The sequence below is a fragment of the Phoca vitulina genome, unplaced genomic scaffold (genome assembly GCF_004348235.1).
Source record: "Phoca vitulina isolate PV1807 unplaced genomic scaffold, GSC_HSeal_1.0 scaffold85, whole genome shotgun sequence".
Classification (NCBI taxonomy): Eukaryota; Metazoa; Chordata; class Mammalia; order Carnivora; family Phocidae; genus Phoca; species Phoca vitulina.
The window spans coordinates 550-27,483 of NW_022589788.1; the positions used below are offsets into that span (position 1 = coordinate 550).

The window sequence follows — 26,934 nt, forward strand, 5'->3', positions numbered from 1 at the left end:
ATATGGACACAGACGGTTCCACATAGAAATCTTTATCATTAGGTGTGTCGACATAGGTGGGAATACAGGCATATATTGCCTTGCATTGTCCACTGAGCACATTAGCTCCCATGTGTAAGACTTTAATACCATTCTCTACTAACCAGGACTCCTTGAAGAACTTGCTGACACTAGAACTGAGACAGTAAGTATAGGAGCCAGGATAACCTTGATGTATCAGAAAGTAAGGAAGTACCGGGCGCCTGGGTGGCTCAGTTGGTTAAGCGACTGCCTTCGGCTCAGGTCATGATCCTGGAGTCCCTGGATCGAGTCCCGCATCGGGCTCCCTGCTCGGCAGGGAGCCTGCTTCTCCCTCTGACCCTCCCCCTTCTCATGTGCTCTCTCTCTCATTCTCTCTGTCTCAAATAAATAAATAAAATCTAAAAAAATAAAAATAAAAAAAAAAAAAAGAAAGTAAGGAAGTACCAAGAAAAGAGCCACAGAGATGGACTGATGTCAACGGAAAACAGGAGCCAATGGAAAGCGCTCTCCATCACCAAAGCAGGAATGAGCCAGTGACCAAACACTGTAGTACTGGAGCATAACCTACTCTGGTGTCCACACTGGTAAAAATAAATAATTTTTTAAAAAGAACCCACAGGCCCAAAATGGAGTCACTTATGTCAAGAGACCCAAGCCAGTAAACCAAGACTTACTACCTGACCTAACTACAGTTCCACACACCCTTGCCTCCACGTAAACTTTAACCAGTCAACCTGGAAAATGAACTGAATGGCCCCTTCCGTTCCCCTTAGGAGGGGGACATTGCCTAAAATAGTGCATCTTTTTCTAGTAATTTCTTTTTTTCAATCCCCTCTCTGCCTTTAAAATCCTTCCCCTCCCTGCAGCTCAAAGGAGCCCCTTTCTTTTTGCTAAATGAGATGCTGCCTGTTTCATGAATTGTTCAATGAAGCCAATGGGATTGGGTTCTTTTAAGTTACTTGGTTGCATCTTTATTAACAAATTACATAGTTTTTTATGAGCGGGATTGAATAGACCTCTCCTATAAGAATTCCAAATAATAGATGTAGATACTCAACCATTCATCAAGGAAATGGAGCTAACTCTCCTTTCCTAAAGTGGGGGCTCAGAGCAGTGTCTTCCTGCACATGGGAAAGAGTAACTTCCTGGTGGGGAAGCCTGACCAATGCTGCCTCAGCCAGGTGACCAACGTTAACACGGACAGTGACAAGTGTTCCCTTGTTATAAAGTAATGACATAGCACTTTACCTCCCTGATCTGCTTCCTCAAAACCCGTAATCCCAGTCTAATCAAGAGGAAAACAAATAAATCTCAATGCAAGACTTTCTACAAAATGCCTGACCAGTCCTCCTCAACACTGCCAAGGTCACTGAAACAAAGCTGTCTGAGAAACTGTTACAGCCAAGTAGAGCCTAGAGAGACATGAGCAGGAAAACGGACACTGGAGCAGGAGAAGAGAGAACAGAGGGAAACTGAATATAATATGGACTTTAGTTAAAAATAACACATCAATATTTGTTCATGAATTGTGACAATTCTGTAGAAGACTAGAAAGAAATTAAAGATCAAATAAAAGAAACTTATTGTACTAGACAGGAAACCCAGAGGAAATGGGTGATTCCTAGTAAAAATACACATTAACAAAAGGACCCTAAAATAAGGAAAAAATAAGCAGACCAATTATCCATCCAGGGGACTGCTTCCTCCTGCTGGTTCTCCGTTCACTCTTCAAGGGTTTTCCTCTCCCAGGACAGAGAAGGAACAGGGACAGAGCCGTTCTGGAGCTCTCCTGAGACCTGACCCGACTCAGTTTTCCTCTCCCCAGCCATGCCATGCCCAGTGAAGACACCGTGCACAGGGAGTCTCAGGGATTGTTGATTCTGATATGTCACCCGGGACTTTTTGGCTTGAAAGGAACTGGACATACTGACTGAAGTAAAATAAATTAATATTTTTATTTTTTTTATTTTTTTTATTTTTTTTTTAAAGATTTTATTTATTTATTTGAGAGAGAGAGAATGAGAGACAGAGAGCATGAGAGGGAGGAGGGTCAGAGGGAGAAGCAGACTCCCTGCCGAGCAGGGAGCCCGATGTGGGACTCGATCCAGGGACTCCAGGATCATGACCTGAGCCGAAGGCAGTCGCTTAACCAACTGAGCCACCCAGGCACCCTAAATTAATATTTTTAAATGGTTGGAAAAAATTAATACTTGGAAGAGGCAAGTTAAGAGTGTGTTTGGACTTTGTAGGCCCAGGGGCTCACAATTTCAGAGTGTGACCTGGACCATCTCCAACCCTCCATCCTGCTAAGTGCTTCAGAGTGGGCCCATTCACAGGCACAGTCTCTCTCACTGCATCTGGGACCTCTAGCAACTCTAGGCTGACACCCACTCACTGTCCATTCTACTGGGAAGGGTTTCTCTTTCCCTTGGGTTCCATGAAAAGTCATGGCTTTAAGTGTCTTTGGCACGGCTTGGGTCACACTCTCATCCTTGAAGCCATCAGAGTATCCAGAGGACAGAGCATGGGGTTGGGTAGACTTGGATCATATGCCCATCTGTGAGGTGGGTGGAAAGTGGGGTCTGACCTCTGAAACTATTTGGATGGGAGGCAGGTGAGATGTGGTTCACAAAGGCAAGCTGAGGTGCTGGACTTGGACATGAGAATAGATGCCGGGCTGGGAAAGCAGCAGATTCCGCATCACTGCTGACTGACTGCACGGCTGTGGAATCTGAAGCCCAAGGAAGGGAGGGGTCAACTTAGGGTCAGAGGCTGCAGCCGCCCATCCAGTGCTCTTGCTGTTCTCCCATAATGGCAAGACGCTCTTCCACTTGCTGAAAAAGCAACTTTGCTGTTGGTGGGAAACTCAAGCCTCCTGCCTTGGACATTGGGTCCTCGCATCTCAGAAACCAGAAGGCACACAGACCTCACTCGTGTCCCTGGGAGAAGAGAGGCCAGGAGTCACACCTGCCCCCCCCCACATTAATCACCCATCCCCAAAGAACAAACAGGCTCATTCTACAGTCTCTTCTCTCCTTTACAAAGAGCAGAGACCAAATACAATGATGGTTAGGAAATTATTGCTCAGTGAAGCAGTGGGAGACTCAAGATTATTCCACAGCACGGAATCCACACTTGGCAGGCTGTTCAAAGGCCACAGACCCTGGGTCATGCCTCTCTGAGACCATGCAGCCTCAGTGAGAAACTGCCTGCTGGGAGACACAGGTTCTCCTATATCCTTGATTCTTAACAAGTATGTATATCGAAGGTTTACATTATAACCAGGAGGCCAAAGGACTGCAGGGCCAGTTTGATGTATGGCTGCTGTAGCCAGGGCTACATTCTACGTTTGGAGGGTTATGACCTCTTTTGGCAGGCGGGCAGGCTGTGAGGGAGAAGGTGCTTGTCTCAACCACACAGATGTTGGCAATGGAACCAACCCAAGGGGCTGTCTACACTGTCCATGGACCTGTTAAATTGCCAGGAGCACAGTCAGCTTAAAAATTGGCCATGGGGGTTGTCAAGACCCAGGCTGGCCTGAGCTGGAGGACCACAGATGCCTGTCTGGACGGTCGGAGGCCAAGGACTGTCCTGTCTGAGACCTGACTGTCTACTGCTGATCATTCGGATGGGATGAAGGATCCAGCCAGTGCCAGGAGAGCCCCACCAGCCCCCAAAAGGCTGCACATGGGGGAGGGTAGGCCACTGAAACCAGACCTGTATAAACCCACATGTCTACCAAGTGCCCTTGTGGGTCAGGGCTGTACTAGAACCTGGGGCTTCCCAGGCAGTGGGGGGACAGCAGGACCCTTCCCAGATGGGAGAGCAGAAGAACTCTGCATGATCTCCGAGACCTTCCAAAATCCTTGACTGGGGTTGAATTGGAATTGAAATAGTCAGTTGCCAGGTAGATATTTCACTCTTCTTTTAGAGCCCAACACTGAGGGGCAAAAGAGCAATGCTCTAGCTCAACCTCTAAAGCAAGTATGACCACAGGTGAATCCTGTCCATCCTAGAGGTTCACAAACACAGAGGAGAGACAGAGTATCTGTGAGTTCAAGCCCTGTTGGGCTCCACACTGGTGGAGCCTACTTTTAAAAATCATTAAATAAAAATAAAAGAGCCTCTCTATAGTTTTGCTGCACCTTGCTGGTCTTGCGTTACAATTCTCTGCTATTTCCGAATAAACCTACTTGGCTGGTAAGATTACTGGCAGTTTTATTTTTAAAGTTAATACCTTATTTTGACTTATGTCTTTAAAAGCCCTATCTTCAAATACAATCACATTCTGAAGTACTGAGGGTTAGGATGTCAACATATGAATTTTGGGAAGGACAAAATTCAGCCATAACAAGGACCCTTGTAAGGGAGGACGTGTTCTTTGTTTTTAAAAGTCAACAAAGTGTGGAGATTCAAAGCACAGGCGTCACTTAGCGATGGAATGGCGGCGCAGTTTGAAGGCGCCCTCGGCACACACGGGCCCATGAAAGGTGAGGACTCTGAGGGCGACGGCACCCGACTCAGCAGGCTGATGTGACACAGGAGAAAGCTTCTAGCAGGAGGCATGGCACACAGTAGGTTTAGCCACCGCCACAGACCCAACAGGTCCGACTGGAACGCGGGGGCGGGGCCTCGCGGGCCGGAGGGAATTCGCCACGGCACGCGCCGGAAGTACTCCCCAGGGATTCGGGGACTGTGGGGACTCCCAGCACCCGCAAGCGCCCTCCCTTTTGCGTATTTCCGGCGCGACGGCGGACGTGGTGACACCCTGAGCCGGCGCTGTTGTGGGGACCCGTTCACGCTTGTTCAGGAGCAGCTCCCGAAAGCAGCCCGGGCCGGAGAGGCGGGGTCAGGGAATCGGGACCCTGGCCCAGCGGGGGGGCACGATGCGGCTGGGTTCCGGGACCTTTGCCGCCTGCTGTGTGGTGATCGAGGTGCTCGGGGTCGCGCTCTTCCTTCGGGGATTCTTCCCGACTCCGGTTCGTTCTTCTTCCAGGACGGAGCACCAAGCAGAGCCCCCAGCGCCCGAACCCTCGGCTGGTACGGACCCCTCCCCGGCCGTGTCCGCTCCCTGGGCCCCACTTTCGCCAAAGGACCCTCCTTCGGAGCCTCGCCTCTCGGACTTCTCGAGGCCCTCGAGTGCTCTCCTCTTCTCTTCTGGTCCCCACTCCCAGGAGTCCTCTTTTTACCGCCCCAGCCTCTTTCTGTATCCCACAACTTTGTGGCAACCACCACTACCAGCCACACTTCGATCTCTTCCCTGGTCGCCGCAAAGAGAGCTCTCCACACCCAGGCTCCCGCCTCTCCCGACGTCTGCTCTTCCAGTCACACCCCCTCCCCCTTCCCCGGACAAGCCTTGCGTCACTCCCTTTTCCAGACACCCTTTTTGCTCAATAAGACACAACAGATAAGATTCCTGCTGACCCCCTCCACCGCGTTTTCTTCTGTGACATTCTTCCAAGACCCGCTTTTTCCCCCCAGTAACCCTCACCTGCCCAGCAGTACACACTCGGTAAAGGCTCTCCCGTTTTTGACCGGGTCCACACAATACCAGCCACCGACCTTGTAGACACAGTTTATAGACGCTTGCCCATCCCCTACCTGCTGCACTGTGTTTGGAATCAAGCTCCCTAAATGTCAAATACCCAGGAATCTCACGAAAGGATTCCCCTTTCCCAGTACTCACCATGCAAAGGGCAATTCATGCTTAATACTGGGGCTCCTTCAGCTTCCTTGTCATCCCCGCACTGTCTACCAATAACAGGTCCTTTTCTTTGGGTTGGGAGAGGTAGATATGACAGCATATGTGCTGGAGAAGTAGGCCAGAAGTAGTTTATAAGGTGCTTGGGTGCTAAATACAGTTTAAAATTCAATTTCCTTTTTCCTTTCAAACATTTTTAGGAGCCAGTTCCAACTGGACCAAGCTCCCACCACCTCTATTCAGAAAAGTTGTTATTATGCTGATAGATGGCTTGAGAGATGATTTTGTGTTTGGGTCAAAGGGTGTGAAATTTATGCCCTACACAACTTATCTTGTGGAGAAAGGAGCATCTCACAGTTTTGTGGCTGAAGCAAAGCTGCCTACAGTTACTATGCCTCGAATCAAGGTAAACATTTTGACTGAATGTGTTGTAAGTCGTGGTTTGGCTTTCTGGGAGGTTCGAAGGGGCTCTCTGTACTCTTACTTGGAGTCCCAATTTTAACTTGGTGGAAATTAGTTTAGTGCTGTCCATCTGGCTAGGGCAATAAAATGCTGATGAAGCCTCACAAGATAGGATAGAACTGAGACCCATGATTTGTGTCTCTGGTCAAGTAGCCCAAAGTTCACACTTGATGGAAAACATAAAGTATTTAGAGCCCAGATCATTCAGGTCGGCCTAATCCAAAAGATAGTGTCCTCCTTGCTAACCTGGTCTCTTCTTTAATCATCAGTGGGTCCCTTACATTCCAGAAAGGAGCCTTTAGGGTTAATCTAGTTCAGTCTCTTGACTTTATAGACAAGAAACAAATTCAGATAAGTTAGATGACTTGTCCCCAACTGTGTGGTGTAAATAATAACCAAACCTGCATGATCTGGCCTCAATAGTTATCACTGTTTCTACTGTATAACTCACTTTGAGGTGTTCAGCCTAGTGAGTGTGGCTTTGAAGTGCATAGTGCTTTACTCATGAACTATGAGTGGGGGAAAAAAAAAAAGGGTAAGGCTGTATTGATTGGCTCAAGAACTATTTATTAAGCAACTACTATGTGTCAGTACTGTAATGGGTATGCAGTTGGGGCCAAATAGTATCTGCCTTCATGGAGCTTTTAGTCACTTATGAGATACATAGCCATTAAGCAAATGAGCGGCAAATTAATTTGTAGTTTTAAAGTGTGATTAATGCATGATGATGGGGAAGAGCAGGATGTGATGCTCATTACTGGGTGGGATGGGAGGGGGCTCAATTTAGCTTGAGGGTCAGAAAAGCCTGCCTGAGGAAATTATACTAGAGTTTAAACTGGAAGGATGAGTAAAGGGGAAGAGGCAAAAAGGGACAGAGGAGCTTCAAAGTTTGTGAATATGTTGCTGGCATGGTAAAATCGTCTCTGGTTGAGCCTTACATCTATGGCTGATTGTGTGACACCTTATTATTTGGTGAGAAGGAGCCACATCTTGATTCAGTATTTAGTAGGTACTCAGTAATTGTTTACTGGATGAATAAAACAGTCTGGGATTCAGAGGATTAATAATGCATCTTTCATTGACTTATTTTCTTGAGTTTCCCACTCTCTGCAACTTTTGGATGTAGTGTGTCCTTCATTCAGCAGTATTTATTGAGCATCTTCTACGTATCACACACTGTTTTCAATAAGAGGGATTCAGTGAAGAACTAGACAGCAAGTGTCCTATCCTCATGGAGCTTAATTTCTAATTGAGGGGACAGAAACTATGTAAGTATGCAAATAATCAAGATAGTTTCGGAAAGTGGTAAGTGCTGTGGAAGGAATCAGGGAGGAGACTATGACAGTAATGAGGAACAGGGAGGAGTGGGGCACCTTTAGTCAAGAAGCTCAGGGATGGCCTCTCAAGAGTGCTCATTCTGCTGAGACCAGTCTTGTGAAAGCTAGAAGAAAGGCATCCAGGCTCCTCACCATCAGGAGCACTGATTGGTCTGTTCTAGCAAAGGTGTGGAAGGAACCCATTCCTCCTTCCTTCTGGTAAGGAGTCTGAGTAGGTTTATAAGAAAGCATGTAAATGGGTGTGCAGGCTCCAGGCTGTGTCCAGACCTGCATGTCGGCTGCTGTGCTCTGTCTCCAGCTTGTTTGTGTCCTTTCATGACACCAGTATTGTGCTTCATTTTGTTTATTTTGTTTTCAGGCCTTTGCAAGTTCTTGCTTCTCATTCCGCAGCAAGAGGGGAGCTAGAACAGGAAATACATGCTGGAGCTGGGGTTACACAGCTCTAGAATCTGGCGGGACTGGGTGGTGTTGGCTAGGATGTGCGTCCCTGCCCTGCCCCCGGCTCGGGAAGGGATGTGTTAATCCTGAGGTGTTGGTGCAGGGGTCACGAAACGCTGATCTTGACGCCTCAAGACTAGCAGCACTTTCGTAGCACTTCCTCGTGTTAACTGATTTGTGAACGCTTTTCCTTTCTTCAGGGGATGTATAGTAACAGCAAGGAGCAGGTACTGACCAACTGACTGCAGTGAGCACAGAGCACAGGCATTCTGTCATGTGCTGTCACAACAGCCCCATGACCTAGGCTCCACGAGGCCCGCACTGCCGCCTTCTCCATTTTCCAGAGGAGGAAACAGGCTGGAAGTGGTAAAACCACACAGCTGGCATCAGAAATGGAACCTAGCCTGTGTGTGTCCGGTTCCAGAGCCTCTGTTGGTCACTGCTGAACAGGGTGACCAGGCCACATCCTCTTCCAGTAGTCTCTGCAGAGCCCTCCTTCAATCTCAGAAGGCAAGAAACCACTGTTCCCAAGGCCACAACAACCGCAGGACGACCTCCAAGGTGATGGCAGACTTGGGCTCTCACTTAGACTTCCTAGGGCTCCCAGCTGCCTGCATGCTTCCTGGGCTGAAGGGTACCAGGTAGTCCCCGCCCTCCTCGAAAATGTCAGTGGGAACACAGCCTAGTGTGAGAAGGAGGCAGGTACCTTATAAAAGCCCCTGGGAAAAGGATGGACAGATTAGACCACATGGAAACCAAAACCCTTCATATGGTAGAAGACACTATAAACCAAGTCAACTGACAAATGATAAACTGGAAAAATTATTTACAGTTGACATCACAAACAAGATGGTGAGCTCATGATGTGTAAAGAGAATCTGACCAAGGACAACAATCCAATGGCAAAGGATATAAAGAAATCCACAAAGGAAGACACTGAAATGGCGAGTAAACATACGAAAAGATTCTATACTAGTAATCAGGGCAAGACGAACTAAAGCAATCTGTAAGCCCAGTTTTTGTCTATCACATTGTAAAAATGTAAAGGTTGATGATGACCTCTTCTTCATATGAAATGAGGTAGACAGGTACTCTCAACACTGAGCCAGCCCCTGCACTGCTGCCACCCTGGTCCAGTGGGCTATGGTCTCCAGCCAGGAATGTAAAAGTCTCCCAGCACCTCCTCGTACCCAGGCCCCGTCTTCAGACCCTGCACTAGTTTATATCTGCCTACTGACTCAGGCCTCAAGGCTGCATGGTCCTGTCCCTGTTTACCTCTTCATCCTCATCTGAGCTGCTTCCCTCTTCCTGTGTCATTCATCCACATAGATCACACATCCTGCAAGCATGCTGCCCTCTTTCAGCCTTGGGGCTTTCACAGTTTGCTGTGTTCCTCTGGAGAGTCCCACTGTACCTTCCTTCTCCTCCCCTAGACAACAGGTCAGCCTTCAGGTCTCAGCTCAAATGGCACTTGCGTTGCAAGCTTGTTAAAATTCATGTCCAATAAAATGGTCTTGGTCCAAATACTGGAGTACTTTGTAGCTGCTAAAAAAAAAAAAAAGAAAAGAAAAGAGGTAGCTGTGTGTTTTCTGGGAAGAGAAGTTCAGAATATGTTATTGAAAAATAAAAGCAAGTTGCAGAATTGTTTATATAGTTTATTACCATTGTATATTTGTGATTATAACATACAGGAAAAATATGAAAGGGTACTTACCCAAAGTAACTGGTTAACTATAAGTAGTAAAATTTTGGGGTGAAAGAGGCTCACATTTAAAAAAAAATAATTTCATTGAGATAGAATTTTCATACAGTGAAGTGCAGACATTTTTATGTGTACAGTCTGGTGAGATTTAACAAATGTGGTATATCCATCAACCCCCCACCTCAACTCTGGATTCTGATCCTCCACCCCAGGAGTGGTGGTTCTTGCTATCATTTTGTTGGTTTGTCAGTGAGTTACTTGCCTAAACTCGTTCTGTAGAGTCTGTCTCCCCTGGAGTGCACAGTAACTGGTATCTGCTTATTTTTGTTTTTTAAATTCTGGTTTTTATTTTTAAGCTGGTCTTGCGAAAGGTCACCCCTGGGTGAGCATAGTTAGTGGGTAGCCAATGACTGGTGAGAGGTTGTGCTTAAACACCTAGGCCTTCCACCCTTTCCAGGGGTCTGTGTGTGGTTCGTACTCACTGTTCAGGCACCTAACACGCCTGCCCTGTCACTTTCTGTGTGAGTAGGGCCTCCTCTTCGGCTGGAAGGAGTGAGTTACTAGGCACGGTCTGATCTCTCCCGAGTGCACAGTCAGCCCCATGTGTGCACGCGGCTCTGTGGGCTCTTACAGAAATCTGGTATACCTGTCTCATTCCCAGACCCCTTTTTTTTTTTTTTTAATTTTTTTTTTTTTTAAGTAGGCTCCATGCCCAGCGTGGAGCCCAATGTGGGGCTTGAACTTACGACCCTGAGATCAAGACCTGAACTGAGATCAAGAGTCAGACGCTTAACCAACTAAGCCACCCAGGTACCCCTAACCCAGATCCCTTTCTTTTTTTTTAAAGATTTTATTTATTTATTTATTTGAGAGAAGGTGAGCGAGAGGGAGAGCACAAGCTGGGGGAGAGGCAGAGGGAGAGAGAGAAGCAGGCTCTCCACTGAGCAGGGAGCCCGACGATGTGGGGCTCAATCCCAGGACCCTGGGATCATGACCTGAGCTAAAGGCAGACGCTTAACCGACTGAGCCACCCAGGCACCCCTAACCCAGATCCCATTTTTTTTTAAGATTTTATTTATTTGAGAGTGAGCAAGAGAGAGCACAAGCTGGGGGAGAGGGAGAAGGAGAAGCAGACTCCCCACTGAGCAGGGCCTGACGATGCAGGGCTCGATCCCAGGACTCTGGGATCATGACCTGAGCTGAAGGCAGACGCTTAACCGACTGAACCACCCAGGTTCCCCCCAGATCCCATTTTTAAATGTTGGGCTTGTCTCTTACACAAACAGCATTGATGCCTTAGGCAGCTGTGATGTTGGCCTTCCTTGTTTTCAACACATCCCTGGCATGGGACTTCTCCGTGCAGCTCCAGGTCAGATGGACCCCTCCGGGTCCCCATGGCCACTATGTCACAGGGGGAGGGGGAGGGGGGCAGCCTCTGTTAAAACACCACAGATACTCACAGCTCTTACTGAGATTCAGTAGTTTGTCTTAGATAAGAACTTCTCAATTTGTTGTATATCCTTCGTAAGTTTTCAAAGTCTTGAAATGGTTGTTTTGGGCAGTTCTATCCCATTTTATCATTGCTCTTAGGGGAGAGGATTTGCCGAGCTCCTCTGACATTGCAGAAATCAGGTTAATTCCTATTTGCTATTTTTGCTGTTAAAGAGGACCTGGCGAAATTATGCCTATTGGCATGATACAGATTTCTGTTTATTTTCATTGCACAGGTCGGTCCCTGGATGCCAGTGTCATGGGTTGTTGGATAACTCTAGATCACAGGAGACACATGAACCATTACTATGGCCTCTTAGACTCTGTGCTAAAACGAGGGAGGTTGTTGACAAAATTCTATGTCAGAAAGGTATGGGGATACGTCACACCCACCCTTTCCTCCCAGAAATTACGGTGCTGTGTCTGTGTGTGTGTGTGCATGCGGAGCAGGGGTGTCCCACCAGCATTCCTGGGCCAGTTTACTGTGAGAATTTCTAAGAGTTCTTGCTTAGAGACTGCTTTCCTTCCAGTGTGTGTGAGAGGCTGCTCGTTCACATGGCATGGACATTAGAATTGCTAGGTTGTGAGATGAGTACACAGAGTCTGCTCGTCACACAGAACAGATTTGAAGCTTAGGTGAGGACCTGATGGGAAGTGGAGTATACAGGTTTATGTTTTCAGTGCAAACCACACTTTGCCATTTTCTTCAGTTGCTATAACCTACAGCTTTTCTGTCCATCACGGTCGTCCAGCTGCCCACAGCCTCCACCTTCATCCTCTCATTGGCTGAAATACAGTCAAGTCTTTGAGATCAAGTTTGCTAGTTTGCCAGAATCTGTGTGCAGCTTTCCCCTCTGTCCTACCACTGACCCAGCTTCCAGTATTGGGGGTGTCCTAGTTTTATGCTCTCCTCTTTCATCCGTAATATGATCTTCGGTGCTCCTTCCCATGCTACGCTTTGGATTCCGTAGTCTAATTTCTTGAATGTTTCCTCCTGCAGGCGTTGATGACAGGGAGCCTCCCTGGCTTCATTGATGTTGTCAGGAACCTCAATTCCCCTGCACTGCTGGAAGACAATGTGATCACACAGGCAAAAGCAGCTGGGAAAAGAATTATCTTTTATGGAGATGAAACATGGGTGAAATTATTCCCAAGGCATTTTGTGGAATATGATGGAACAACCTCATTTTTTGTGTCAGATTATACAGAGGTCAGTTTTTTAAAATAAGAAAGCTTTGTCATACTAGATAGAGTCTGATACCCTGTCGGTGAGAGGCAACATTGTTTTGTATGTGGCTTTTATTAGTATACTGGGAGAGGTATGGAGAGATTGTAGACATTGTTCATTCACATAATCAATTACAACCCAGAGACATGAACCCTGATGGAGACGTGAGCAAAGTTCTCTTGGAACAGCTGAGCACCTGTTGATGGGGTATGGAGGATCAGGAAGGGCTTCCCAGCAAGGAGCCATTTAAGCTGTTTTGAGAAGTGAGTGGGGACTTCCCAATGGACAGAATGGGGGTGGCAGCATCGGTACGAGGCAGAGCCTGAGGACTCCAGAGGATCCTTGAGGCTATTGGTTCTCCTGTTAGTGCAGCAGTGTCCCCAGTGGGGAGGTGGGAGGACAGATGGTGAGCTGGGTGGAGTCAGGTCCTGAGGGGCATTGCGCTGTGCTGGGAGTGCAGTCTCCAACAAGGAAAAAGGGTGTGATTAGACCTGTAGTTAGAAAATTGACCCTGGAAGCAGAGGGAGGCCACCCAGAGGCGCCGTGACCTCCTGTTAGTAGTAACAGGAGCAGAGACAAACCCACACCAGCTCAGTTTGCTGGGCCTGGTAGAGCGTTTGCAGTCTTGCTTACGTTAAAACCCTTTGCTAAAGCTGACCTCTGTACACGCAGCAGTTAATGTCCAGGAGTGAGTTTCCCCGTCCTCTGTCTTATCACTCAGGGACCCTTCCCTTTGCAGAGACTTTTCAGTGGGAGGGAGATGGGCCAGCTGAATGGTCAGGGCTGACCAGGCTCATGGCTCTGTCAGGGGCTGCTTGACCACTAGTTGCTCAGAGCTGTATCTCTTTCCTCCCAGAGCAGCCTTCACATAGGACACACTTAGATGCCTTCAACTTGACCCCACCGGTCACCTGAACATCTGCTTAGTGTTAGTTAATTCCCAGTAGGGGTCCCACAGAATGTTTTTGTCAGAACAACACTTCTCATTTAAGTTGCCTGTATGGTATCTGTACCTTAGAAACATGAGGACGGTATTAGTGACAGCTTAAACTAATGCTAATATTTGTTTAACTTTTTTATGACAGGTTTTTCTGTTTGTGTTTAGGGCTTTTTTTTGGCGGGGGGGGGGGGGGGGGGCTGTCTTTTCAGATGAGTCCTGTTACCTAAAACAAACGCCTAGATTTTAAAAGGACTGTATCACTTTTCCTTGGAGAGTATAGATCAAGGGAAATAAAGGAAGCTATTCATACGTACTTTTCCCCCTTTACAGGTGGATGATAATGTTACGAGGCATTTGGATAAAGTATTAAAAAGAGGGGATTGGGATGTGTTAATCCTCCACTACCTGGGGCTGGACCACATTGGCCACGTCTCTGGGCCCAGCAGCCCTCTGATCGGCCACAAACTCCGGGAGATGGATAGCATCCTGATGAAGATCCACACCTCACTGCTGGCCGAGGTGAGGCTCACTGTGGTGCGCTGCGCGTCACCATGCCAGTGTCTCCTAGGAGATACCAAGTTTCTGAAGTGGACTTGAGACCTCTGTGAACGCCACGCCCCCCATCACTCAGCTCGCCCGTACGCACAGAGCGCAGGCCCAGCCTCCCAGCAGCTTTGACTGTGTCCCCCACTGACCCCTTCATCCCACTGCTAGTTCCTGAGTGCCTGTCCGGGCATCTGTAGAGCTTCTGCTGTAGCCAGGAAGGACAAATGAGGATAATCAACGAGTACGTAAGTATACTAGGAAAAGGGAACAGCAGCTGAGAGAGTTGTGATTTGAAACAGAATGGTGAGAGCAGCTGTCCTTCAGGACGTGTGACCTGGGAGCAGAGCCTTGAAGGGAAGGAGGGGCAGGTGTGTCCTCTGTGAAGGTGCCTTCTAGGTGAAGAAGTAGCAAGAGCAAGGCAGAGCCTGCCCGGCACATCCAGGAGCAGCAGAGGCCCTTGGCTGGAGCCCCAGGCTGAGGGGCAATCCCACTTGACACATAAGGAGACAGGTGTGACAAGGCATGTGTCTAGGCTCTCATGGCTCAGCGGTGGCAAAGACAGAAACCAGGCCCAAATCCTCTGCCCTGAGAGGCCCTAAATATAACCCTCCTGTGCTCCATGACCTCATACGATTCTATTTGTTTTATTTATGATATTATTTGCCTTTCACCCTTTGATCTAGCTGTAAGCTCATAGGTTAAAAAAAAAAAGTCTAACTCATTTATAAAGAGTTACTAATGGGGCGCCTAGGTGGCTCAGATGGTTAAGCATCTGCCTTCGGCTCAGGTCATGATCCCAGGGTCCTGGGATCGAGCCCCGCATCGGGCTCCCTGCTCAGCGGGGAGCCTGCTTCTCCCCCTCCCTCTGCTTCTCCCCCTGCTCGTGTTCTCTCTCTCTCTCTCTCTATCTCTGTGTCTCGAATGAATAAATAAAAATATCTTTAAAAAAAGTTACTATTTATAAAGGTTAAATCTAAAGTCATTTTCTCAACAAGATCATGTGTTCTCCTCAGTCTGAATGCAATTGAAATATTTTTCCTTTGCCTTATAGGAGAGAGAGACTCTTGTACCCAATTTGCTGGTTCTTTGTGGTGATCACGGCATGTCAGAAACAGGAGGTCACGGCGCCTCTTCCGTGGAGGAACTTAACACCGCCTTGATCTTAATCAGTTCTGCATTTGAAAGAAAACCTGGTGAGGATTTAGGAATGTTTACTATTTTAAAACTGTATTTTATGTATCTGTTTTCTGTAGACCAATTTTAATTTTAAAATCGTTTTTTGGAAGCTGTGTAAGTTTGAAATATCCTGAGCAATGTGAGGATGAAAATTAATGGGGCGAGGGGCAGCCAGGATTTGGAGTTTACATTTCTTGCCCCAATTTTTAAAGTACAAATATTCTTTTTAAGAATGTTGTTGTATGAATGTCACTGCCTGGGTATCTGGAACTATTGATAAAAATTACCAGTAGCTTCGAGACATCTGAACACATGTGAACTGAAGGAAAGAAACATTAAAAATTAAAATTTTTTTTTTAAGATTGTACTTACTTATTTGAGAGAGAGACAGAGAGAGAAAGAGAACACGAGCAGGGGAAAGGGGGAGTGGGAGAGGGACAAGCAGACTCCCCGCCGAGCAGGGAGCCCGATGTGGGACTCCATCCCAGGACCGCAGGATCACGACCTGAGCCAAAGGCAGATGCCCAACAGACTGAGCCACCCAGGTGCCCCAATAATTAAAATTTTTACAAACGGTCCATCTTTTGAAACTGCGGAGTCCTAGGATCAGTCAGCGCAGGACTAACTGAGGGCCTGTCTGTCGGCATTAAGACAGCCCAGCTCTCCATCCCAAGCACGGGCCGGCTTGCCTCACAGCCATGTGCCCTGTCTCCCTGTCAGCCTGTACTTCCTCGCCTCCTCACTTTGCAACACGCCCGCCTTCACTCGCCAGTTACTTCTGAGTTGGACACTCTCTGGCCCCCTCTCACGTGACCCTTAAGTACCGTTGGGCATTTCTGAACCCTAGTTCTGGTAGCTCCCATTTGTCTGGTTTTCTTCGCACCTCTCGCTTTGCTATCTAGTCTTTGCTAGCTTAGCTCCTGGTCCTTTCTGGACTGCCTCCTAGTTTCATTCTACATTCACTCCTAAGATGATCTCGTCCATTCCCATAGTTTTAAATGCCATGAATAGGCTCTGCACTTGTCCGATTTATCCCTCTAGCTGTCTCCTCTTTTTCGATCTCCAGACTGTCTTTTCAGCTGCCTGACGCCTCCACTTGAGCCTCCCAAAGGTAGAGCAGCTGTGACAGCTTCACGTCTAATCTGCCCTCTCGTAATGCCCTGCTAGCAAATGGCACCTTCATGTGATTCTTCCAGGTGGAAATGTGGACGTCCCACTTCACCCTCCTTCTCCCTTGCTCCCCACATTCCAGACCATCCCCAATCTGTACATAAAACCAGTAGCTGAACTTTGGATCAAGTAACAACCCTACGTGAGGCTTCTTTCTCACTTCACAGCTTCATCCTGAACCATATTCACCATTACTCACTGTGTCCTGGCCTCTGCCCTTCACACAGGTCCTCCAGGTGACAAGCTCTTCCCCATGTGCCCAACTCCGTCATCGTCAGCCCCTCAGCCTGCTTGTCCATTCATCCCTGGTTTCAGCTGACATCACTGGCTCATCCGTGAAACTAAATTGCCCTCCCTCTGTTCGTCATTCACAGCAGTCCACGCTTACTGCCCTCCTTCTTCACTTAGATTTTAATTACAGACTTATTTGTGTGATGCGTATAACAGCCGCCTCCTCTCTGCACTTCAAGCTACAGTCAGGCGGCGCCAGATCTTTTTGGTCATTGGTACATGCCTGTCTCGGGCCTAAACATTGCCTGGTATGTGACGGGTGCCAAAAAGGATTGTCGAATGAACGAATCTCCCACTTGAGCGAGGACTGGTTGAGGAAGAATCTCCGTTGATTTCTGTCGATCTTTTTGCCACACTTCCTCCTCTCAGACATCTCATCTCCTAAGATACGAGTCATTAGCTCTTGGGACCTGAGCCTTCCTATTCTAGGTGTCTTACTGAAGCCTGTCTTCCAGTGAGCGCACACACTGCCCACCAGAGCACCTGCCTTCTACACCTGGCTTTCCCACACTGTGTACCCAAAGCAGGGTCCCACGTGGCTCCCCTACCTGAGCGAGAGCCCCATGCCAGAAACGCCCTTTCCGCTCATCATCCGGAAGAGGCGTGCTACCTGCCGTGGGCCAGGCACTGTGCTGGGCACTGTGGGCAGCCTCCACCCTCAGGGAGCTTGTAATCTGGGGAGCAAAAGAGACAACTAAGCCGATGGTTTTTATTATAGGAATGTTAGGGTCGTTGTTGAACTAAAGTGCTGATGTTTCATCTCCAAGACGGGTACTTAAGAATGTCCTCCTTGGGAGGCCTGACTGTGTCTTCAGTGCCAGGAACGACCAGGGAGGCTGCACGTGCAGGACACCTGACAGGGTAGTTCAGGTCACTGACCTCAGTGCCAACAGTGAGTTCCAAGTTTTTTGTCACTTGTTTACTCGTGTCAAGAATGGTTGTGTTCAGTTGTCTCATTATGCTTATTTTATGAGCCAGGACGGCACTGCGAGTAGCTCGCTCAGAGTCAGTATTAATTTCAGGACAATATACCCCCACTTACCCCCCTACCCCTAGCTGCCAGCAACTGCTAATCTTTTCTCCATCTCTGTCGATTTGCCTCTTCTGGACATTTCCTGTAAATGGGCCCTGTGGCCTTGTGTGACTGGCTGCTTTCATTTGGCGTAATGTTTTCAAGGTTCATCCAGGTTGTAGTGGTGTCAGGACTTCATTCCTTTCTTTGGCTGGATTATGTTCCACGTGATGGATAGACCACATCAATGTATCCATTCATTAGCTGATAGACATATGGGTTGTTTCCACTTTTCAGCTGTTAGGAATAATGTTGCTGTGAACATTTAGGAAGTTTTTGTGTGGACAGTTTTTTTTTTTTTTTTTAAGATTTATTTATTTTAGAGAGAGCGAGAGTGTGTGTGCAAGCAGGGGAAGGGGCACAGGGAGAGGGAGACAAGCAGACTCCACGGTAAGTGGGGAGCCCGATGCAGGGCTTGATCCCAGGACCCTGAAATCATGACCTGAGCTGAAATCAAAAGTCGGACACTTAACTGACTGAGCCACCCAGGTGCCTCTGGACAGATGTTTTCATGTGGTGGTGTTTTCTTTCTCCAGTACAGTTTTGCCCCACCTACCTTCTCTGTGCTGTTATTCTCACATATGGTACATTTCTTTTTTTTTTTTTTAAGATTTTATTCATTTATTTGAGAGACAGAGAGCGAGCGAGCATGACTGAATGGTATCTGCTTCTCCCTCAAGAGAGATCACTGAGCAGGGAGCCCAGTGCAGGGCTCGATCCCAGGACCCCAGGATCATGACCTGAGGCAAAGGCAGATGCTTAAGCAACTGAGCCACCCAGGCGCCCCAAGTACAGAACATTTCTACTGTATATGTATATTTTATATAATGGCTTTTTAAATGTGTTCTTAGGCTGTTTTATAATTGTATAATTACTGATGCTCTTTGCTCGTTTTATGGATCAAAATTAACATCTAGAGTCACTTGTTTTCAGCCTGAAGAACCTCCTTTAGCATTTCTTACAGTGCAGGTTTGCTAGCATTAAATAGTTTCTTTTTTGTGGCTGTTCGTTTTTAATCTGGGATGTCTCTATTATGTCTTCATTTCTAAAAGATAGTTTTGCTGGGTAGAAGATCTGAGGTGACCGTTCTTCTCTCTTTCAGTACTTTGGGTGCTCTGTCCCGCTGCCTTCTGGCTTGCCCGGCTTCTGATGAGACGTCCTCTCAGTCTGGCTGGGCTTTCCTTGTCTTGGCTGCCAGCACTTTCATTATATGTCCGTGTGTTTTGTGTGTATCCAACTGGGAGTTCACTGAGCCTCTTGGATGTGTAGATTAATGGTTTTCATCAAATTTGGGAGAGTTTCTGTTTTTTCAGATTGTGTAATTTTATCAATCTGCCTTTAAATTTGGTGATTCTTCTGCCAGTTCAGTGCAACTGTAGCGAATTTTTCATTTCGGTTACTGTATTTCTCATCTTCACAGTTTCCATTGATTATTTTCTTTATAATTTCTGTCTCTTTGTTGATGATCTCTATTTGATGACACATTGTCATCAGACCTTCCTTTACTTGTCTATGCATAGTTTCCTGTAGCTCTTTAAACGTATTTGCGGTGGCTGCTTGCAAGTCCGTCTGTTACCTCTAGGAGTCTGGGCCCTTTACTGGAAGGTTCTGTTGCTTTTTCTTCTGTCTGAGTCATACTTTTCCTATTGCTTTGCGTAATTGCTCATAGTGTTCGGTGAAAACTGACCATTTCAAATAATATATTGCAGCAACTCTGGATTCTGACCCCCAGCCCCCGCCCCCGGGGCCGTCGTCATAGTTGTTCCCTTGCGTATTTGCTGAGCAGCAGGGCTAGGCCACTTCGGTGCAGTCTCTCTCCCGCAGCACGGAGTCTGCTGTGGCTCTCTGCTGGCGCAGCCGCCCTGGGGTGACAGCGGTCTCACTGACGCCCTGTGCCTGTCTGTCTCTGTGATGGCTGTGCCAGGCTGATGCCTCTGCTGCCGTCACACCCAGCTTCAGGCTCCACTCATTGCCAGCCGATTGCCTTATTTTTGACAGCTTAGAATAAATGTGCTCCACAGTCTGATCTTGTGTTTGAGCCCCTTTGCAGGGTCATTTTCGAGGCCATTCTCCGAGGTGGTTCTGACCCTTCTCTCCTGGCGCTCTCTGTGAGCACCCAGCTGGCCTGTGGTTTAGCTTATGGCTGTCATGAAGCTACCAGCCTCCTCTCTGCCGCCCACCTCCAAAATCTCCATTGTTCTCAAGAGCATTCCTAGGCTTGAATTCACCACCTGTTTCAGACAAAGTCAGTTCTTTTGTGGGGAGCTTTGCTCTGTTCTGCGGCCTGCCCTGGGCTAAATGAGCCACCGTTTCTAGTTATGGGCAGTGACAGCGGTCCCTTTCTCTTGGGGTCTCTGTGTAGTAGCCTCTGATCTTTTCCACTAGCCTCTTCTGGGGGCAGCCTCCACCCTGCAAGCAGACTGGGGTAGAAATTCTTTATGGGGCTGGGCAGAAAAAGAGAGTTCCCAGGCACTCAGCTGGGATTGAGCCTCTACACCACATAGCTGAGGAGGATGGGCAATGCTGGCAGCCTGTTCCTCCCCGGGAGAGCTCAGAGCCCTCACAGGGACCCAGGGGTGAGGGAGCCCCGTGTTCTTTGCTGTATCCTCTCAGAGCAGAGTGTGTCCCACGGAGCTACAGGGGGAGGGAGGGAGTCGTGGTTCCTCAAATGCCTCACACTCCCCTGTTCTTACCAAGCTTTCAGAGATTTTCTTGAACAAAGATTTCTTCATTTGCTGTATGACCCTAGATGGTTTCCAGAGGCTATAAATCGTTGTGATGGTGGTGGTTTTTATAATTTTTGCCAGTTATGCTTGTTTTCCTGGCAAGCAGGCCCACAGAGCTACTCAAGCCACCCTTCCTGATAGGTCTTTGAAGGCTTATTTGTATCCTACAGATTCATGTAAATTTTTGTTGCTTATTCTAATAAAAATGAATCTTAAGGTGTTTATTATTCTGAAAAATAAGCAGTTTTGAATTGTATACCATGTGATTTCAAGTACCCCCATCCTGCTACTATCCATCCCCAGAGTTCTGACCTCATGCCTCTGCTCTGCCTCCACACAGGGCAGAGCAGGTATATTTTATGGTCTTCCTCCTGCTAACAGGATGTAAGCTCCATGAAGGGAGGGACTTTGCCTGTTCGTTCATATTCTATCCCTCAAGCCCAGAATAGTGGCCTATAGTGGCTGTCTCATCAGTAATGTGTGAAAGGTGGCTTAGCTGGACAGAGCACATTGCCAGGGCCAGTGGAGAGGAGACAGGTGGGAGAAGACCTGGGTGCTGGATGGGGAGAATGATTTTCTGAAATGCTTTTCCTTCTTCTACAGGATAAAACCCACTGGGTAATGTGGCTTCCCTTGTATTGGTATTACCGAATTACAGTTCTCAAAATATTGCTGGCAAGAGCTAGTCACACTAATCAGTAGAGCAAAATCAAGAGACCAAAAATAGACCCCAGTAGATCTGGGCATTTGGTGACGAATGTGGCATTTCATATTAGTGGAGAAAAGACAAGGCATTCTGGAAATGATGTCAGGACCTTCTGGAAAAAAATCATGCTGGGAATCCACCTCATTCTTTGAACCTGTGTAAATCCCAGATCAAAACATTTAAATGTTTTTTTAAAGACTCCTTATTATGTAAATTTTCAGACATACAAAACTAGTCAAAACAGTGTAATAAACCCCCAAGCCCACCACCCAGTTTCAGTGGTTATGGGCCAGTTACGGCCAATCTTTTTATCTTTCTTTCTTTCTTTTTTTTTTACGATTTTTATCTATTTATTGATTTGAGAGAGAGACAGAGTGTGAGAGGGAGAGCATGATACGAGTGAGGCGCAGAGGGAGAAGCAGACTCCCCGCTGAGTAGGACCAGGCTGATCCCAGGATTCCGACCTGAGCCAGAGGCAGACGCCCAACCGACTGAGCCGCCCAGGTGCCCTTGTTATGGACATTCTTACATCTTCCGTCCTCTGGCTTGTTTTCCTCTCCTGTTTCACTTGGAAGCAGGTCTCTAGAAGTTATGTGCTTTTCTTACTTTCTTAATGTAGTCTTGATCCTGTTAGCACATTTAAAATACGCTATTAATTAATTCCTTGATTCATCAAATGGTCAGTGTTCAAATTTCCAGTGTCTGTCTCCCTTTTGAGTTGTTTGAGTTAAGATACCAATAAGATCCATGCACTGAGATTGGTTGATGTGTCTCTTTATGTCTCCTCTGTCTATAGGTCCCCACTCCATCCTCTTCTATTTTACCACAATTTATTTGTTGAAGAAACCTGGTTATTTGTCCTGGGGAGTCTTCCTCTGCACTGTCTGCTGTGATGTCCTCTGTGAATCCTCTCTGCCCAGGAGGCAGATTCAGATCCCTTTGGTTTGGTTGGTTTTCATAAGGCTGTTTCCAGCAGGATGCACACAGGATGCTTGCTGGACTGTGAAGCCAGGAGCCGTTGATGACCAACTAGTAATTCACTGGAGCTTGCAAACAGTGATACTTTAATTGTCTAATTCTTTTTTTCATTAACTGGACAGACTAATTCTGTAAGGAGCATCTTCCCCAATCTACTTTATTACCTAGCAGTACCATTTTTGTAACAGAGATAGGAGTAAAGATGAGTTATTCTTTCCACTTAATTTCCAGTTTCAAATCAGTGAATTAGTTCACTGTGAGTTCACTAGTGTGCTTCAACTATAACCAATTAGGGTTTTGTGTTGTTGGTGTTCAGTAGCATTGTAAACTCATGGATTTAAGCATAGTTTGTTTCAATTCAGTATAAATATTATTCTTTTTAATATTCAGATTGTCCCATCTTTGGCCAGTAGGAGCCTCTGATTCAGATTAGCTCCTGAGTCCTTCCAACTTGGAGGTCTCAAACACCTTCGTATCTCTGAGGGCTCTGTTGTTGCCGGGTCTGAAAAGTTGTTCCAGCCTCTCGTGCACAATTCCTTGCCTAGACCTGGAATCAGCTGCTTTTCCAGGATTCCCTCGTTCCTTTCAGTGGAAAGGGATCTTTGAGGACCACCATCTCAGAGCTAGCAGTACTCATGGGTATTTGCATAGTTATCATTTCTGGACAAAGCAAGGAAATCTTTTTAAGATAAAATTGGTCTTGAGCTTGTCTTATTACTTGCAATCCACATTCACTACTGTAAAATGAAATTCTTAGATCTTCCGTCTGTTCTCTCTTTCTCCCAACCTTAGAATCCTGGTTGTCTACAATAGGCTGGATATGAGTATCATATAATGACCCACAATAGTCTCAGTATAACACCAGCACCACCACCTTTATCAGTGCCAAAAGCAGTTTAAGGTGGGCTTTTTGCTTTGGGTTTTGTTTTGTTTCAGATCAAAGCTTAATCTTTGATTAATATAAGAAAATACTAGAAGAAAACAAATGATAATACTGGAGTAGAAGGTTCTTTCTTTTTTTTTTTTTTAAAGATTTTATTTATTTATTTGACAGAGAGACACAAGAGAGGGAACACAAGCAGTGGGAGTGGGAGAGGGAGAAGCAGGCTTCCCGCAGAGCAGGGAGCCCGATGCGGGGCTCGATCCCAGGGCCCTGGGACCATGACCCGAGCCGAAGGCAGCCGCTTAACGACTGAGCCACCCAGGCACCCCTAGAAGGTTCTTTCTAAGTATAACCCAGAAGCCATCAGTGGAGGGTTGGTCAAGAAAAGATTAATATATTTGACCAAATTAAAAAGAAAAATTCTATACAACCAAAAAGTACCATAATCAAAGTAAAACCTCTACAAACCCATACTAGAGTGTCTAAGGTACTCCCACCAAGCACCAGCTCCCCTGGGTAGACTTCCCTGGTGGCCCCCTCAGTTCCCCTCAGACCTATATCGTAGTTGCGCAGGGGGGAGGCGGGGGCGGCGGGGCGGGGGGATGCTGGGTGTTCTCTTTACAGATGAGAAAAGTCTAACAAAGTCGAGTTCTTGTCCAAGGCATCAGCTAGATAGTGGCAAAGCAGGAGTGTGAGCCCAGTGCCCTGCTGTGACACCCATTCTCCTTGCAAGGGTTAGTAGGGAGGCCAGCCATTGCTACAACTTGAAGCCCTTCAATTGCTGGGGCCATCAGTAGGCAGATGTCTTGTTTGTTGGAGTTGGTTATAGGACTCGGCCCAGCTGAATCCAGCCTCGTTCTACTCTCCCCAGTTAGAGGTGCCTTCTACTGCTCAAGAGCCGCTGAGATGCCTGTGTTCATTTCTCAGTGCTATGTAGACCTCTCTGAACCCACGGGGGTGGGGCCGCCAGAGATCCCACCGTCATCCTGGTTCAGGAGGTTGACTGTTGGCCTCACCAAAGCGACCATCCCTCAGCATCTGCAGAGCTCCCTTCTCTCTGCATGCCCAGCCCCGGCCCTGAAACTCAGGCCATATTGAGTTTCTTGTGCTGGTATCTCTCCCACATATTGTATGCTACTTTGCGGAAGGCCCCGTGCCCACACAGAATGAGTGCTTAGTAAGTTTGTTGACAGAAACACCAGTGAGGTGATTTCTTGATGAATGTACATGGAATGCTTTGAAGAGGTGCGCAATTCATCATAGCAGGTCAAGGGAAGGACCACCATCATACACATTTGAGAGCCTGTCACGTAAACCACTTTGTTTTCTCTAGGTGACATCAGACGTCCAAAGCATGTTCAACAGACTGACTTGGCTGCAACCCTAGCAATAGGGCTTGGTCTGCCGATCCCAGGGAACAGTGTCGGCAGCCTCCTGTTCCCTACCCTGGAAGGGAGACCGGTGAGAGAACAGCTGAGGTTTTTACATTTAAATGCAGTGCAGCTCAGCAAATTGTTGCAAGAGAACGTGCCGTCATACACAAAAGGTAACTCAGTTAATAGACTATTTCCACTGCACCTGGTGTTTTCCTGTGTTCGTCTCAGTCTTTGACTGTACTTCGGTTTTCTTAGAACCCTGATGGTCACCATTAGCAGCACCCACAGATACAATGATCTACATCAAGCTCTTTCATAAATGTATTCGTTCAACAAATACGGAATTTTTTCACTAAGTTCCTATCTGGCTGAGAACTGTTAAAGGCACCTGAGACATAGGGCTCTGCCCCCATGCGGAGAAGCGGCAGCAGCTATCAGATGGTGATGAGTGCCTCAGAAGAAGGGTGGAGTGGGGAAGGGATGGGGAGCGCAGGTGGCTGAGGGCTGTCGGGGCAGAGGCCTGGCCTTTGAGACTCGGAGTGCGTGGCAGATGCAGGACCCTACAGTGGGGACGTGTCTGCACATTCAAAGGGTGACCAGGGGACAGAGTGGCCGGAGCAGGGTGAACTGGGGCAAGGCAGAAGGAGACGAGGTCAGAGGGATATGGGGGCCTTTTAGGCCTGGAGGGGCTCTTCTGTCATGAGCCAAGTGGGGAGCTCATGCAGCCTTCCGTAGAGTCTGAAATCTTCGAGCTGCATCTTCAGAGGCTCTCTCAGGTGCCCGTGTGGAGGGTTCTGCCTTGTGTCGTAGGAGAGTCTGAAGGCTGCTGCAGTACCCCAGTGAGAGGTGTGGTGAGGGCCCAGGCAGTGGCGTGCTATATCCAGGACAGATGGCAGCATTCCAGGTATATTTTGAAGGCAGTGCAAGCAGGATTTGCTGATGCCCTGGATATAAGGTGCAGGTAAACCAGAGGCGTAAGGAACAACTTGGCGTGTTCAGCAGCGCAGTGGAAGAATGGGGTGACCATTACTGAAGTGTGGGAGTGGGGTACTTGCGGGGTGAGGGGATTGGTGTTGAGGAAGCCAAGTAAAGAAAGAATTTTAGGAAGGGAGGAGTGAGCGGCCAAGTTGAATGCTGCTCAAGGTTAGATGAAATGAGGAACCAAGACTTGACTGTTCATCTCGCAGGTGAGGTTACCAGCGACTCTGTCAGGAGCGGTGCCCGTAGAGTGCTGGGGGAAGGCTGGGCTGGAGTCAGGGCAGGGAAGGAAGTGGGGCGTGGAAATGGGTGTTGTGTGAGGTGGACGGAGGCCAACGCAGGGTGTGTTGTTTATGTATCTATTTTAAAGATTTTATTTATTTATTTGACAGAGAGAGACACAGCGAGAGAGGGAACACAAGCAGGGGGAGTGGGAGAGGGAGAAGCAGACTCCCCGCTGAGCAGGGAGCCCGATGCAGGATTCGATCCTGGGACTCCAGGATCATGGCCTGAGCCGGAGGCAGATGCTTAACGACTGAGCCACCCAGGCGCCCCTGTTGTTTATATTTTTAAGCTGGGAGAAGCTAAGGGGTATTTATATGCTGGTAGGGATGATCCAGAACAAGAGAGCACATCTCCCCAGGACCATCTTTTCAAACAATTTATCTGACCATCAAGGTGCATCAAGGACAACATGTTTGGTGCTGGGACTGGGGCTGGTTTCAACGCCTAGTTTGAGGCAGCATTTAATGTGATGTTGGCAGCTTTTCCTACTTGAGAAAGTGGAGTACTAGTTAGTAGAGTGAATGCCCATGAGTTTGAGCTGAGATGTAGGCTGGTCTTGACTTGCCTGTGAAGACCAGCAAGGACTAGTGGGGTGCCGGGTGTCCTGAATGGTGGGAGAGCTTAGGGGGACAGCCCCTTGTCGGTGAGGTGGCCCCTGTGAGAGCAACTGTGTGAAAAGTGAGGCTGGCCCAGTTGCACATTTCAGTCCAGGGGAGAGACAATATTTACTTTATTTGTTTTCAAAAGTAACTTGTGAGTTTGGTAGCTTTTGCAAATTTGTTATTGGTAATATGTCCTTTTTCCTGTACTAACAACCAATAAAACACCAAACAAAACCACAATGGGGGTTTTTTGCTTATTTCAGGAGGATCAGTAGGGAGAATGAAGCGCTGCAGTGCATGTGGCCAGAAAGAACCCTATGAGATGAGCAAAGGCCAGTCCCTGGCATGAGAAAGCCCTTTGTCTATACTATCAGTGATCCTGTTTCCTGAGACGAAACTGGGTACATGTCTGACACTGAAGTCAATTTCAAGGCCTCCCCTGATATCCAGCCCAATCTGATACAACTCTTCCATCGCTCCCCTGACTTTTATTACAGTTGTACAGACTTTTCTCACCTCAGGACCTTTGCACATGCTCCTCCCATAGACTGGATGCTCTTCCCCAGTTATCACCTGATGGATTTCTGGGCCACCTTCCACTTTAGCTTCAGTGTCAGACCTTCTTGTCCCCCACCCTCAACCCCGGATTTCAGTTTCTTCAGTGTTACCAAAAGTCACCCCCATTCCCCTACTTTCCTCCACAGCATTTTTCACGATTTGTACTTACACACACATGTGATAACCCAGCTAGATCACAGGCCCAAGCAGGCAGAACCGTACCTGTTTGCACGTAGCATATAGTCAGTGCTCAGTAAATACTTGTTT

At 47.5% G+C, this 26,934-nt stretch overlaps 1 protein-coding gene across 3 annotated transcripts in view; it reads left to right on the forward strand.

Moving 5' to 3' along the window:
• The first annotated feature begins 4,773 nt into the window (after positions 1 to 4,773).
• Positions 4,774 to 26,934, forward strand: part of PIGG (phosphatidylinositol glycan anchor biosynthesis class G) — a 41,792-nt gene continuing 19,631 nt past the window's right edge. For 2 of the 3 annotated variants that reach the window (XM_032395526.1, XM_032395527.1), the window contains exons 1-6: positions 4,774 to 5,061; positions 5,923 to 6,128; positions 12,153 to 12,362; positions 13,651 to 13,839; positions 14,918 to 15,059; positions 24,202 to 24,414. In XM_032395526.1, the coding sequence (XP_032251417.1) occupies positions 4,908 to 5,061; positions 5,923 to 6,128; positions 12,153 to 12,362; positions 13,651 to 13,839; positions 14,918 to 15,059; positions 24,202 to 24,414 (1,114 nt within the window). In that variant the 5' untranslated portion in view covers positions 4,774 to 4,907. Of the gene's footprint in view, positions 5,062 to 5,922; positions 6,129 to 11,388; positions 11,523 to 12,152; positions 12,363 to 13,650; positions 13,840 to 14,917; positions 15,060 to 24,201; positions 24,415 to 26,934 lie in introns of those variants that run through there. The other variant, XM_032395528.1, reaches the window with a different exon arrangement.